The sequence below is a fragment of the Schistocerca nitens genome, chromosome 5 (assembly GCF_023898315.1).
Source record: "Schistocerca nitens isolate TAMUIC-IGC-003100 chromosome 5, iqSchNite1.1, whole genome shotgun sequence".
Classification (NCBI taxonomy): domain Eukaryota; kingdom Metazoa; phylum Arthropoda; class Insecta; order Orthoptera; family Acrididae; genus Schistocerca; species Schistocerca nitens.
In genome coordinates, this window is record NC_064618.1 from 416872745 (window position 1) to 416886526 (window position 13782).

Below are 13782 nucleotides of genomic sequence, written 5' to 3' on the forward strand. Positions count from 1 at the left end.
CTGGTCGGCTGCTCGCGTGCTACTGTCGTGAGCGTCGCTGAAACCACAAGTAGGTGACAAAGTGCCGGACGTCCTCATAGCAGAACGTGGAAGTCGGGGTTTTTTCAGCTCTGTAAAGTAGCATAGATGGTGATCGATGGCAGATCTGAAGACAGAGTATTTCTGCAGCCATAACTGTGTTAAGAGTACGCCGTCCACTGCCCATTACTGAACATGGAGTTCCGTAGCAGACCACCTGTAAATGTTCCCACATTGACCCAACGACAGTTACAACTGCAGTAGGCGCGGACTCTCGAGATTTGACTGTGGAACGATGGACATTTGATGTCGGGTCGGATGAATCATGTTACTTTTACACCTGGTCGATGGTTTTCAAAATGGTTCAAATGGCTCTGAGCACTATGGGACTTAACTTCTAAGGTAATCAGTCCCCTAGAACTTAGAACTAATTAAACCTAACTAATAAGGACATCGCACACATCCATGCCCGAGGCAGGATTCGAACCTGCGACCGTAGCGGTCGCGCAGTTCCAGACTGTAGCGCCTAGAACCGCTCGGCCACCCCGGCCGGCGTCGACGGTTTAACCAGACGTTCAGTCATCCACACGAACAGCTTCTCGAAACATGTACCAGGCTGACACAGGCTGGAGAGGGCACTATTATACTTCGGGAGAAATTCGGCTGGCCTTCCATGGAAATCGAAGGCATCAGGGCATTTACCAGCAGGGCAACCGTCTGTATCACAAGGCCACAGTAGTGCCACATTGTTTGCTAAGCTCTAGGTGCTTCAGTCCGTTACCGCTCTGCTGCTACTGTCGCAGGTTCGAATCCTGCATCGGGCATGGATGTGTGTGCTGTCCTTAGGTTAGTTAGGTTTAAGTAGTTTTAAGTCTAGGGGACTGATGACCTCAGATGTTGAGTCCCATAGTGCTCAGAGCCATTTGAACCATTTTTGTTTGCTAAGTACAATGGTGAACTTAACAATGATATCTTGATCACCAAATCCGCCTGATCTAAATCCTATGAGGCCCATCAGGCACGTTGTCGGTGATATCCAGTGACATATATACCCGGAAACTTACCAAGGGCTTGACGAATCCATGCCACACAGGATCGTTGCCGTTTTGTACTCTAAATGTGGACCAACACGCTATTAAGGAGGTGATCGTAATTACGTGGCTGATCAGCGTTTGTCCTCTTTAGTGCGGGCACAACAATAATTTCTCCTACAAGATTTAACCAAAAAGATGCTACGTATGGCCATTTTGCTTGTAGCAGTATGCACCGTCTTTTTGGTTTTACTTTACTAGTAAGCACGCAGTAGTCTTGTATCACTAATCTTTTTAACTTTAGATGTACTATTTCTGCAGGATCCTTCCTTCCTAGTAAAAGACGAAAGATAACCAATTTAGCACTTTTTTCTGCTTCAGTTGTTTGTGCTTTGTATTTATAGGTAAAAAGAAGGTAATATCTGTGGCGCTCAACCCGTGAGCGAGCTTCTGCCCTGACTGCAGAGAGTGCAGCCTTTCGTTCGCGCGGCATTACGAGGGGGAGGGTGGCGAGTCGATCACCCCAGCCGCCTTTTACCCCAGAGAAACATCCACGGTACTCATTTGACAGCAAGTTGAGTGGATTGAGCAGTCCTGGCCGAAATGGATCGAGGAAAATTGCCCGCTGCTGGCCTGAACCTGGAGTCTAATGCTCTACCCGCTAGAATACCACGGCCTCTGCACTGGTACAAAGACTGTACTATTTTCCTTTCCACAAATTTTAGGCTGCGGAGGCAGGCCTGAAGAAACGGTAGGGGAACAGAAAGGGAGATGCGAGAGTAGCGCTTCCCCACGCCGCGGCGGGAACAAGATGGAGGTGTCGATACCTGTCCGGGCGAGCAGTGTGGCCGATGAACACGTCGGCGCGAGCGCACGCCGCGCTCCGCACGTGACATCATTGTCTGCGCGCGAGCCACGCGGCGCCGTCACGCCGGCACGCCACGCGCACTCCACACCACTCCACCACATCACAAACCGGCCCATACCAGCCCGCTGCTGGAATCGCAGAAGCGACACTGCCCACACAGAGAGCTGTCGCTTTCTATATTTCTCATGAAGAAGCCGTCGAAATATGGCGCGCCTCATAGTGAATGGGAGCAACAGTGGAACACATTTCACAATTTGCATTTTCCTGTGTACATCGAATCCAGAATCATGAGCTGTATGGTCGTGAGTCGTATCTGGCTAGCTCAGCCGACAAGAGCATTACCTATGAAAGGCGATGCTCCAGATTCGAGTTCCGTTCCGCCATATAGCTCTAAAATGTCAGAAAGTTCCACAGCAGCGTACATTCCAGTGCTGAGTTTATGTTTCATTCTAGTTTACTCTTTGGCGTGGGATGTGGTGCCACAAGCAACTGTGCAACTCAGGTGCCAACATAATTCGGAGGGGTTGAGAAGATGGAGGAAGCAATAACACTTCCCATTCATTGCTACGCTGAAAAGTCTTTCCACCTCCGTGATGAATTCTGGACAACCATATCTTCGTTACAGTGTGTTAACTGTAAGACGGCAGAGTTGTGAGGGGAGTGCGGGGAGAGGAGGAAGCAAGCATTGGCTGCCGAGGGGAGCGGAGCCGTTGGGGGGGGGGGGGGGGACAAGACACGCCTACCAGTTGAAGTGCTGGCACTACAAATTGCGCGTCATGCTTACACGAAAGCAGACGAAAGGCTTGGAAGTAAAACTCGCTTTAAATGTTGTTCGTAAACGAAACTGAAATCGTCATGTACCTTAAAATCTCTCTCTCTCTCTCTCTCTCTCTCTCTATATATATATATATATATATATATATATATATATATATACTATGCGCTCACAAACCATTCATCCGATTGCAATGAAACTTTGCCGAACCCCCTAAAAGCGTAATGGACAATGTTTCAACATTTATACCACTGTAGCATGCGTAGCGCAATTGATTTGGTAAAGGCTTGTCAAGCAGAGGACATAGGTCCGATTCCCACTGTTCGCAATTTCTTTTTGATTTTATTTCATTCCCCGCAATGTTAAACTATTAATTATTAAATTTAAATATACTTAAACAGGTCATATAGTATAAAGTAACTATCAATCTCTATATATAAAAATGAATGTATGTATGTCTGCCCTCTGTGCGTTCCCAAACCATTCATCCGATTGCGATGAAATTTTTGTGATTTGTTGTCCGTACGCCCACGAAGGTTCCTATCCGAAAAAAAAAGAAATAAGACACATTCTTGAGGAGATATGACGTCATAAACAATGAGATGCCATCGCGGGAAAATGCCCAGATTTATGCATCCACTATTTGAGAATGAGAGCACTTAGCGGCTATCAACAAACGTTACATACAATTTCAAACCTCAATTTCTCGTTGACACCCCCCACAAAATAATCAAAGGAAAAATGTCAGTAAATGCACCGGCAAATTTATGTCTCTTTACGACATATAATTCAGGAGGTATGACGTGGTAAACATCGAGATGCGTGAAAAAGTGCCGAGTCAGGCATGACGTTTTGTTCTATTATTTCTTCACTACTAACACCATTCGCAACACGTTTCGCAAACGTGTTAAAAAAAGTATATAAAACCACGGGCGTATTCCTAAAAAACTCCCGAGATGGGCCAGCAACTGCCTCTTCACTCATTTTGATAATGTTTAGCACAACTTCACAATAAAAACACGTAGAACAGTACAGCTCAAAACAATAACGAAGCAGACGACAATGGCTACCTTGTACAACACAGTCAGCTACGTAATGTTGGCAGCAGTCGAAACTGCGTGCCTACCGAAGCCTCCCGACGATTACCGACTTCTACCGATTCAGGACTAGGGAGAGGTCTGCCATCTAAAAGTTCACACACTGTAAACCCACCCTCGTAGCGAGGTCGCTAACGCACGCCAGTGTGGTGGGGTTCGGCTAGGAAGTAAGCCGTTTCGAATCCCGGTGGTGGAAAGGTTTCATTGTCAGAATTTAGCTGGCGAGGAGAGGAGAGGTGATGGAGTAGAGTTCCTGATCACCAGTCTATGTGCCAATGTCCTGGATTAAATTCCAGACCTCTTCGCAGTTTCTAATGAACTGAAAGCATGTGACACTGTTGATGGTGGTAAGTTCGTGGGACGGGGACTGCAAGTTACAAGTTCGGCAGCCGCCTTGCTGCTGTGCGAGAGGAGAAGGCTACGTGCTTCAGCCTCTCCCTTCATGCATAACAACATAAACCCAACACAACACTGTACGAGCACTCATCACAGTAATCGACTCGACATACGTATATAAGCACTTGACACATCGGAGGAAGACAACGGAATACCACTTCCACTAGGACCTTGCCTGTAATGGTGGTGCAAGTTCCTGCTCACCTATGCTCGTTCCCTGAGTGTGGGGCTACTTTGACTTGATACCTTAATTACTATGCATTAAACTAGAATCGTCATATGCTGGAAACTTTAGGTAACCAGGCTGTTAAAAGCCAAGGGACGAATGATTGTCAAAAGTGGTGTTCAAATTGAGTCCTAGAGCCAGATAAATGGACAACGTGATAGGGAACAGCTCAAGACTTTTAAAAGATGAGCTAACGAGTACCTTGAAAACTCTCATGTTGATGATTTTATCTTTGTTTTTCTTCAAAGAAAGTTGCGCATGTGTCACGCACCAAGAGTCCAGCCACTGTCCTGCTGAAATATAGCGTGTGGGGCTGTCTGAAGAAGGAAAATAAGTTCGGGCACTACACTGTCGCTGATAAAGCAATTTCTGTTCAGATTATTGTCCACGCGTGGTGTATGAGAACAATACCGACAAACTTGGAGGGTTTGTAGAAGGAGTCTTGAGGAAGAGTTTGAAACAGGAATTTCGCCCGACGTTGCTGCAGAAGATCGAATTTACCGATACTAATGCTTACCCATACACCTACTCTTGGGCGGAAAACGAGATCTACCGCTGACGAACCACAAAGTGTGTTGATGTAAAAACCGGGGCCGCCCTCAGCGCTATTTAACATCATAAATGCTTTCGGGTCTGTTGCACGAAGTTTCGCTGGCGATCCGTAATCGCAACATAATCACCACTCACGGATTAGGCCTTTTGCCTGTTCCCACCAACCGACTTTTGCCCACAAGGCAGTATGAGGAAGCGATATATGGGACATGTGATCAACGTGCCGTCAATTCCTCCAGCCATTTTTGCCAAAAGATGAACGCTGATGGTTCCACTGCTTCTTTCTTCAAGCAGCTCCTCACACGGCCTCTCGAGGCTGATGGGCCCCATTCCATACGTCCTTACTTCAGAGAAAAATCTGAAGAGGTGCCGGGAACCGAACCCGTGTCCTTCCGCACCGACGGCAGCGACTGCGGAGGCAGTCCGTCAGCATACAGACTCACCTTTCCTACCCAAAGTGTGGCCTAATGGTAGGTGTACGCCTCCATAATTTCCACTCCGTAGCGTTACTGGATGAAATTTTCGGAAATCTGCAACCCTTCGAAGTTTGTTGGTATCATTTTGCTGTACATTATACAAAAGACTCCAGATCATACTTGTACCGAATAGCGTCCGAGACCAGCACTCTTGGTGTTTTTGTGCAACCCGCCAGCTAAGGTCACCACGACAGCGTCTAACATGGACGTTCCCATAACTGCAGGATAGGCTGAAGTGAAATTACAGTTTGTCATTCATCATTACAATGACGGTGTTTACGTGCAGTCAGATGCGTTTACGGTTTCTGAAGAACAGAAGCAGGTGCAATGGCCTAGTTGTCGTCAGCCCAGACCGACGCAGAATCTTCGGCTCAAAACTTGTTCCAGTTGCAGCGATTCAGCTTCAAATCGCCACTGCGGTCAGTGGAGTATGATTCGTTACGGCTATAGGGATTAGATTTTTAATCTATCAGCTCAACGTTGCTTACGAACCTCTTCTATCTACTGGTTCCACCAACCAATTCATCTTCGTTGAAGACGAGCGGTCTAAGGCGCTGCAGTCATGGACTGTGCGGCTGGTCCCGGCGGAGGTTCGACTCCTCCCTCGGGCATGGGTGTGTGTGTTTGTCCTTAGGATAATTTAGGTTAAATAGTGTGTAAGCTTAGGGACTGAGGATCTTAGCAGTTAAGTCCCATAGGACTTCACACATTTTTTACGTTGCTCGACATCGCAGCGAACAGAGACTTGGTGGCTCCTAAGAACGCGCCCAGGACGTCACAGCATCACAGGGAAGTTAGATAGCACGCACCGGAAATCGGGTATGATGATATTAGCTGGTCCAACCCGTGCACCTCCGACACCGGGAGCACCGCCTCACCTCTGCGCGGCGCCTGTTGGGGTGCTGGGGACGGACCAGAGGGGCGCATAGTTTACACTATGACGGCCGGTAGGTGGGTTTACGAGGCCGTTAAGTCACGGCGCCGTCGATGGTATCGGGGGTCCGGCGAGCGCGCAGCGCCCGCGGTTATCGCTACCGGCTCTGCTTCCATTACACGGTCCAGCGCTCGCCGCCCAGAGTCAACAGACCGCGACACGCCAGGTGAGACACCGGCTTTTGTTCGGCCCTTTCGGAGCCACGGCCCTCGGAATTGTCGCGTTCCCTCTCCTCTGAACATGTAGCTATTTATGAAGGAAAAAAGAAAAGAAAAAGAAAGTGACTACGGAAAAAACTGGGGAAGAAGGGCACACAAATCAGGTATTGTACTAATGTAGGTGAACACCAGCGTAATTAATCAGTTTGATCGTGTGTGTGCGATACGTTTAGAACTTCAATTCATTATCAGACTGTAATGATTGTTTTAAAAATAGACAAAAAACAAGAGCAAGAACCTTACCTTCTGGGAAGCAAGGTTAGATAATTTTGTGTGGCCACTACTGGTCAGGAGAAAGAAACTTTTTGAACAAAAGATACTCGTGTCTCCAACTGGCGATCCGCCACCATTCCACATGGCAGTCTTATCTGTTGTCGTTCAGCAAAATGCGTCAGATTCAGTATGTGACTAACTTCTTAAATATAGGTACGTCTGGTAACTGTGTTACCAGTTAGAGCTTCCGTCTCATAAACTCCAATTATTGAAGTCTCGTTTTAAATTTCTAGTCCTTTTTCAATTCTGGTCGGTATTTTGCAACTTGGGCGTTTTCAGTCACGAGATTCTGACTGAGTCTGAAAGTCAAGATCTAAAAAACGATAGACATTTTTTTCGATTCAGAAGTATACAGTCTTCCAACTCAGCTGCTGTCAAATGGTGAAACTGCTTTCAAATACTAAGATGTTTCCGCGACTATTGCTTACGGAAAACAGCGCTGTAAGCAACTGAGAAGACGCTTCGGAAACCAAGTGACTGCTCTGATATCTTGCAACGTTTTGATTTTCCAAGCATGTAAATTTCGATAACTATCAGCTTAATAGAAATATTCGCTTACAAGTAAAGCGTCTTCTTCATACTATAATCGGGGAAGAAGAACGTTTGAGATGTTCTATTACAGGGGGATGCTGAAAATTAGGTAGACTTATTAGATCATAAAAAAAAGAGATGCTTGTATAAGCGGCGAGCAAAAGGATATGCGGAAAGCACTAAACGAAAGAAGGGACAGGGTAATAGGATATTTATTGACAAATTGGCGAATAACTTGCTGGGTACTAGACGGATCCGCAAAGGGCAAAAATGATGGGGGAAGATAGATTAGAGTCTGTTCAACGAATAATGGTGTTGAGTGTAAGTAAGAAAAAGATTAGAATACATGCAGATGCGTTAGGTATAGCTGATAGATAAAGAGATTGGCAGAGGAAAGGTAACCATGAGGGGTTGCATCAGTCACAAAACTGATAATAAGAAATAAATAAACAAAATTTTATAATTATTAATGTCAGACGCGTAAAAAATCAGAACTTTAACTGCGTTAAATCTGATATTAATACGTCAAAAGCCTTTGTAGATGCAGGTGTTAAAATTGCCTGTCACGTATAGGAAATATCAATACTGCAGCACGAAAATGGTGTTTTAGATTACAAATGAATATTTATTTCCACATTCATTGTCACGAAGTTAAAAATATATGCTAGTGAGTGATAGTATAGCACGTGTAGTCCTTCACTTCGTTTCCTGTTGCACAACAGTACGGACGAAAACGTATAATTATAAAGCCTGTAATCTACTCCAGGGTAAAGCTTGAGCATTCGTGTCTCGTTTCGGATTGTGTTGACAGTAAGAATTCTGCAGTCGCGAAATTTCCGTTCTCTGTTGATCCATTGTAGATACGGGACAGCGGTTGGTCAAATATGTACCAAGGAAAATCGCTAACAGTCGTACGTTTTGAGAAATGATTTTATTTAGACAACCAGTTTGGGCATCTCAGTAATGCAATCTTCAGGCCCCATATGCACTTCATGTGTATTGAGTTGTTGCCAAGTCTTCGGAGGAAACACTCGAAAACAAATTCACGGTATCGAGATACTGACGGCTCCAGTATACAAGTATCGATAAATTTGATTGTCTATACATGAAGTGCATGTGGAGCCCGAAGATCGCATTGCTGAGATGCCGAGACTGTAATAAAATAAATAAATTCTCAAAACGTATGGCTGTTTGGCGATTTTCCTTGGCAAAGGTTTTGTATCTGCCTCAGAATATGGATTAGCACTATTCATTCTACGTACTCAAGATGCCAAATCATGAAATACGAGCTTCTTTTGTGATATCAGATAATATCTTAACGATCCTTTCAAACTCCTCTTCGTATTACACCACTTAATATAACTTGTGCCACTACCGTCAAGAGGAACCTGATCATGTATGGGTGGTACATATAGAATACCCTTACTGACAGTACGAGTGCGAAAGGTCAGTACATACAGTAGGAGTCTGGCTATGCCTCCCTAAATTGTATACTACGTGTTGCAATACATGTTACCACATGTTGATGTAAAATACAGAGTTTTTGAGACGAAATACTCATATTACACTACTGGCCATTAAAATTGCTACACCACGAAGATGACGTGCTACAGACGCGAAATTTAACCGACAGGAAGAAGATGCTGTGATATGCAAATGAGTAGCTTTTCAGAGCATTCACACAAGGTTGGCACCGGTGGCGACACCTACAACGTGCTGACAAGAGGAAAGTTTCCAACCGATTTCTCATACACAAACAGCAGTTGACCGGCGTTGCCTGGTGAAACGTTGTTGTGATGCCTCGCGTAAGCAGGAGGAATGGGTACCATCCCGTTTCCGACTTTGATAAAGGTCGGATTGTAGCCTATCGCGACATTGCAGCTCGCGTTGGTCGAGATCCAATGACTGTTAGCAGAATATGGAATCGGTGGGTTCAGGAGGGTAATACGGAACGCCGTGCTGGATACCAACGGCCTCGTATCACTAGCAGTCGAGATGACGCATCTTATCCGCATGGCTGTAACGGATCGTGCAGCCACGTCTCGATCCCTGAGTCAACAGATGGGGGACGTTTGCAAGACAACAACTATCTGCACGAACAGTTCGACGACGTTTTCAGCAGCATGGACTATCAGCTCGGAGACCATGGCTGCGGTTACCCTTGATGCTGCATCACAGACAGGAGCGCCTGGGATGGTGTACTCAACGACCAACCTGGGTGCACGAATGGCAAAACGTCATTTTTTCGGATGAATCCAGGTTCTGTTTACAGCATCCTGATAGTCGTATCCGTGTTTGGCGACATCGCGGTGAACGCACATTGGAAGCGTGTATTCGTCACCACCATACTGGCGTATCACCCAGCGTGATGGTACGGGGTGCCATCGGTTACACGTCTCGGTCACCTCTTGTTCGCATTGACGGCACGTTGAACAGTGGACGTTACATTTCAGATGTGTTACGACCCGTGGCTCTACCCTTCATTCGATCCTTGCGAAACCCTACATTTCAGCAGGATAATGCACGACCGCATGTTGCAGGTCCTGTATGGGCCTTTCTGGATACAGAAAATATTCGACTGCTGCCCTGGGCAGCACATTCTCCAGATCTCTCACCAGTTGAAAACGTCTGGTCAATGGTGGACGAGCAACTGACTCGTCACAATACGCCAGTCACTACTCTTGATGAACTGTGGTATCGTGTTGAAGCTGCATGGGCAGCTGTACCTGTACACGCCATCCAAGCTCTGTTTGACTCAATGCCCAGGCGTATCAAGGCCGTTATTACGGCCAGAGGTGGTTGTTGTGGGTACTGATTTCTCAGGATCTATGCACCCAAATTGCGTGAAAATGTAATGACATGTCAGTTCTAGTATAATATATTTGTCCAATGAATACCCTTTTATCATCTACATTTCTTCTTGGTGTAGCAATTTTAATGGCCAGTAGCGTATTTATGCCACAGTGAATTATGGCATCGAAGGAGTCTTGCTTGATACTGCTTCGCTTATCTCTCTCTTTCAGAAACCTTCTCTGGACTTATCAGATTGTTAAAATGCACGACTATCTCTGTGGTTTGGCGCTTTCCGCTCACCATCTCGACCGTAGAGCGCATTCCTCCTCCGAGGACGCCCTTGGGTGTTTCGTGTGTTTTCGCGTGCAGTCGCAGGTTTGGAGGTAGCTCGATGTCGCGCATGCGATGATCTCCACGTCCGCTTCCGTAGCGGGCAGGCCGCTGGACTGCAGCTCTAGTGAGACGTCTGCGGAGGCGGCGCTGCAGCGGGCAGCGCAGCAGAAGCGCGCAGCTGTCGCCGCGGAGCCAGCTGCAGCACGCAGGCCGCGTTAAGCCACTGTGGCCGCCGCAGGTCACACTCGCGTCGACGCCCACCCGTCCCTCCTCTCTGGCACAGCTTCATCACTGCACTAGCCAACCGGCCGTCGCACAGCGAGGAGCAAGTGTAGAGTCCAGAACGTGTGGGCCGTCATTATGTGCGTTGGAGTAATGAAAGAACAAGAACGAATTGCTCGGATTGAAAAGAGTGTGAAACAAGGATTCAGCGTTTCTGCTCTGCTGATCAATCTGTACATCGAAAAAGCAATGACGGAAATAAAAGAAATATGTCGAAGCGACAGTATACTTCAGGGTGAAATGATACCACTGATAAGAACCTGCTCAATGGGATGACAGTCTAATGGGCACAGAATATGGACTGATAGACAGTGTGTTGTAAGACGTCGGGTTGAGCCTAAGTATCTCTTGACGAAGACAGCACAGTCAGTTGTCGAAATACTGTGCAGGATGATCACTCTACAACCTGGCTTGGCAATGAAGCGACAACGTTTGCTGTACTTACACTAAAAACTAAACTCCTCCCGCACAGGCCATGAAGGCCCAAAGGTACCGCCTGGCTGCCGTGTCATCCTCAGCCCACAGGCGTCCCTGGATGCAGATATGGAGGGACACACCGCTCTCCCAGCCGTATGTCAGTTTTCGAGACCGGAGCCGCAACTTCTCAGTCAAGTAGCTCCTCAGTTTGCCTCACAAGGGCCGAGTGCACCCCGCTTGCCAACAGTGCTCGGCAGACCAGATGTCACCCATCCAAGTGCTAGCCCTGCGCGACAGCGCTTAGCTTCGGTGATCTGACGGGAACCGGTGTTACCATTGCGGCAAGGCCGTTGGCGTACTTACACTACCTCTTCATAATTAACCCTATACCCCTGTTTAGTGCAGAATTGACTACTAGATGTCATTAGAGGCGAACCAGCGAAGCAGTAACAGTAGGATATGTCGGTCAGAAGAGCTCATTGACTAATAAAGTAGAGTTGTCATTGGATGTCATCTGATTAACAAGTCCATTAGGCACATATCAGTCTTTATAAAGCTGCCCAAGTCGGCTGTTGGTGATGTGGCTGTGAAAGGGAAACCTGAAGGTCAACAAATCAGACCTCATGTAATGACAGGCAGGGACCGTCGACCTTCGGCGGCGGGTACTTTCAAAAAATAAGGGGGAAGAATCACCGGTGATTTGCAAAACTGCAGCCAACTTCAGGTGACTGTGCATAGGGAGTTAAAAATGATGTGTTACAATGGCCGAGCAGCTCTTCATATGTCACACATTTTTATAGCCAATGCTAATTGACACATGAGCAGGTATAAAGAGCAACGCCACAGGACAGTGGATTTGGAAAATGAATCACGCGGTAGAAAATGAATGTGGCAATGCGATGTGAAAGTTCGGGTTTACTATTACCTCGAGAACGTTACCTGCCATCATGTGTAGCACCAACAGTGAAGTGAAGTACAGTGATGCCGTTACGGTACGGAGGTGTTTTTCGTGGTTAGGGAAAGTTTCCTTATGCTGTTTAAGAATGATGTAGGATATCAACACATTGTGTACTACGTACAGTAGAGTAACAGTTTAGTGTGCATGATTACTTATATCAGAATGACAGTGCATCCTGTGATACAGCAGCATTTGTTACGCAATGGTTAGTCGAAAATAACTTTTTTGATGTTGCTGAGCAACAGTCATACAAATAATTTTTAAATGAACCACTGCCATTTGACGGTATTGTTGCTAATTTAATTTCTACCCAGTTTTCGGTTTTTTATGGCATTTTCCAGTGATTGAGTTTACGTCATTAACATAATTGCAGGACGTCAAGTTCAAAATTGCCCATAAATTAAGAAAAATATTCGCTCCCGATGAAATGATGATATTACATCTGGCATTTCGTGGGGAGCGAATACTTTTCATCATTTATGGCTAATTTTGAGCTTGATGTCCTGCAATATATGTTAATGACATAAACTCAATCACTTGAAAATGTCATAAAAGGCCGAAACCTGGGTCGTAATTAAATAAACAACAATACAGTCAAATGGCGGCGTGTTCATTTGAAAATCACTTTCTCGAAATGGATCGGCCTGCCCAATTTTCTGACCTGAACCCAATGGACCACCTCAGGGATGAGTTACAACGTCAACCTCGCTCCAGACACCAGCGTTGATCATCACAACCTTCTCTAGTTTTGGTTCTTGAAAGAGGATGCGTTGCCTTTCTTCCACAGTCATTGAGGCACCCCATTGTAAGGTCCCCGTATTATAGTCCACTAACAGATGTCCGGATACTTTTGATGAGTTAGTGGTCTCAGGCGCTGCAGTCATGGACTGTGCGGCTGGTCCAGGCGGAGGTTCGAGTCCTCCCTCGGGCATGGGCGTGTGTGTTTGTCCTTAGGATAATTTAGGTTAAGTAGTGTGTAAGTTTAAGGACTGATGACCTTAGCACTTAAGTCCCATAAGATTTCACACACATTTGAACATTTTGATGAGATAGCGTACTTTATTCGGTAAATGTACTCATTTACGTTGCAGTGGCTAGGCAAAACGCGTGATCTCTATCGCCGACACGTGCAGAAATCAAAAGCACGAGAAATGTGAGCAACTAAGAGGGACAGAAGGTTTCTGGAGCTAACGAGAGTTGTGTTCTGTTCGCAGGTGCCGTCCTGGCTGGCAGGGCGAGTACTGCGACCAGTGCATGCCGTACCCTGGCTGCAAGCACGGCTACTGCAACGGCTCCTCCTGGCAGTGCATCTGCGACACCAACTGGGGAGGCATCCTCTGCGACCAAGGTCAGTAACCTCCTGCTGCCCGTCTACTTCCGCCCGCTGTCTGCCCTCGTCCAGTTGTTTGCTGCTACCTTTGTAGGGCAGGTGAACTGGAAATATTGTTGTTTCAGCATCCAGTACGGGGAATGGTTTCATGCAGGTCTCTGTTATAGCCTGTCCTGTGCAAATTACTCCATCTATGCGAAACTACTGCAACCTACACCCACATAAACTTGCTTATTATAGTCAAACCTTGGTCTCCCCCCTACAAAAAAGTCAC

At 46.4% G+C, this 13782-nt stretch overlaps 1 protein-coding gene across 1 annotated transcript in view; it reads left to right on the forward strand.

The window, feature by feature from the left end:
• LOC126259203 (protein jagged-1b) overlaps window positions 1-13782 on the forward strand; it is a 591182-nt gene that overhangs the window by 519230 nt on the left and 58170 nt on the right. Inside the window, exon 6 of the mRNA XM_049955794.1 lies at window positions 13393-13526. Coding sequence (XP_049811751.1) covers window positions 13393-13526 — 134 coding nt within the window. The remainder of the gene's footprint in view (window positions 1-13392; window positions 13527-13782) is intronic.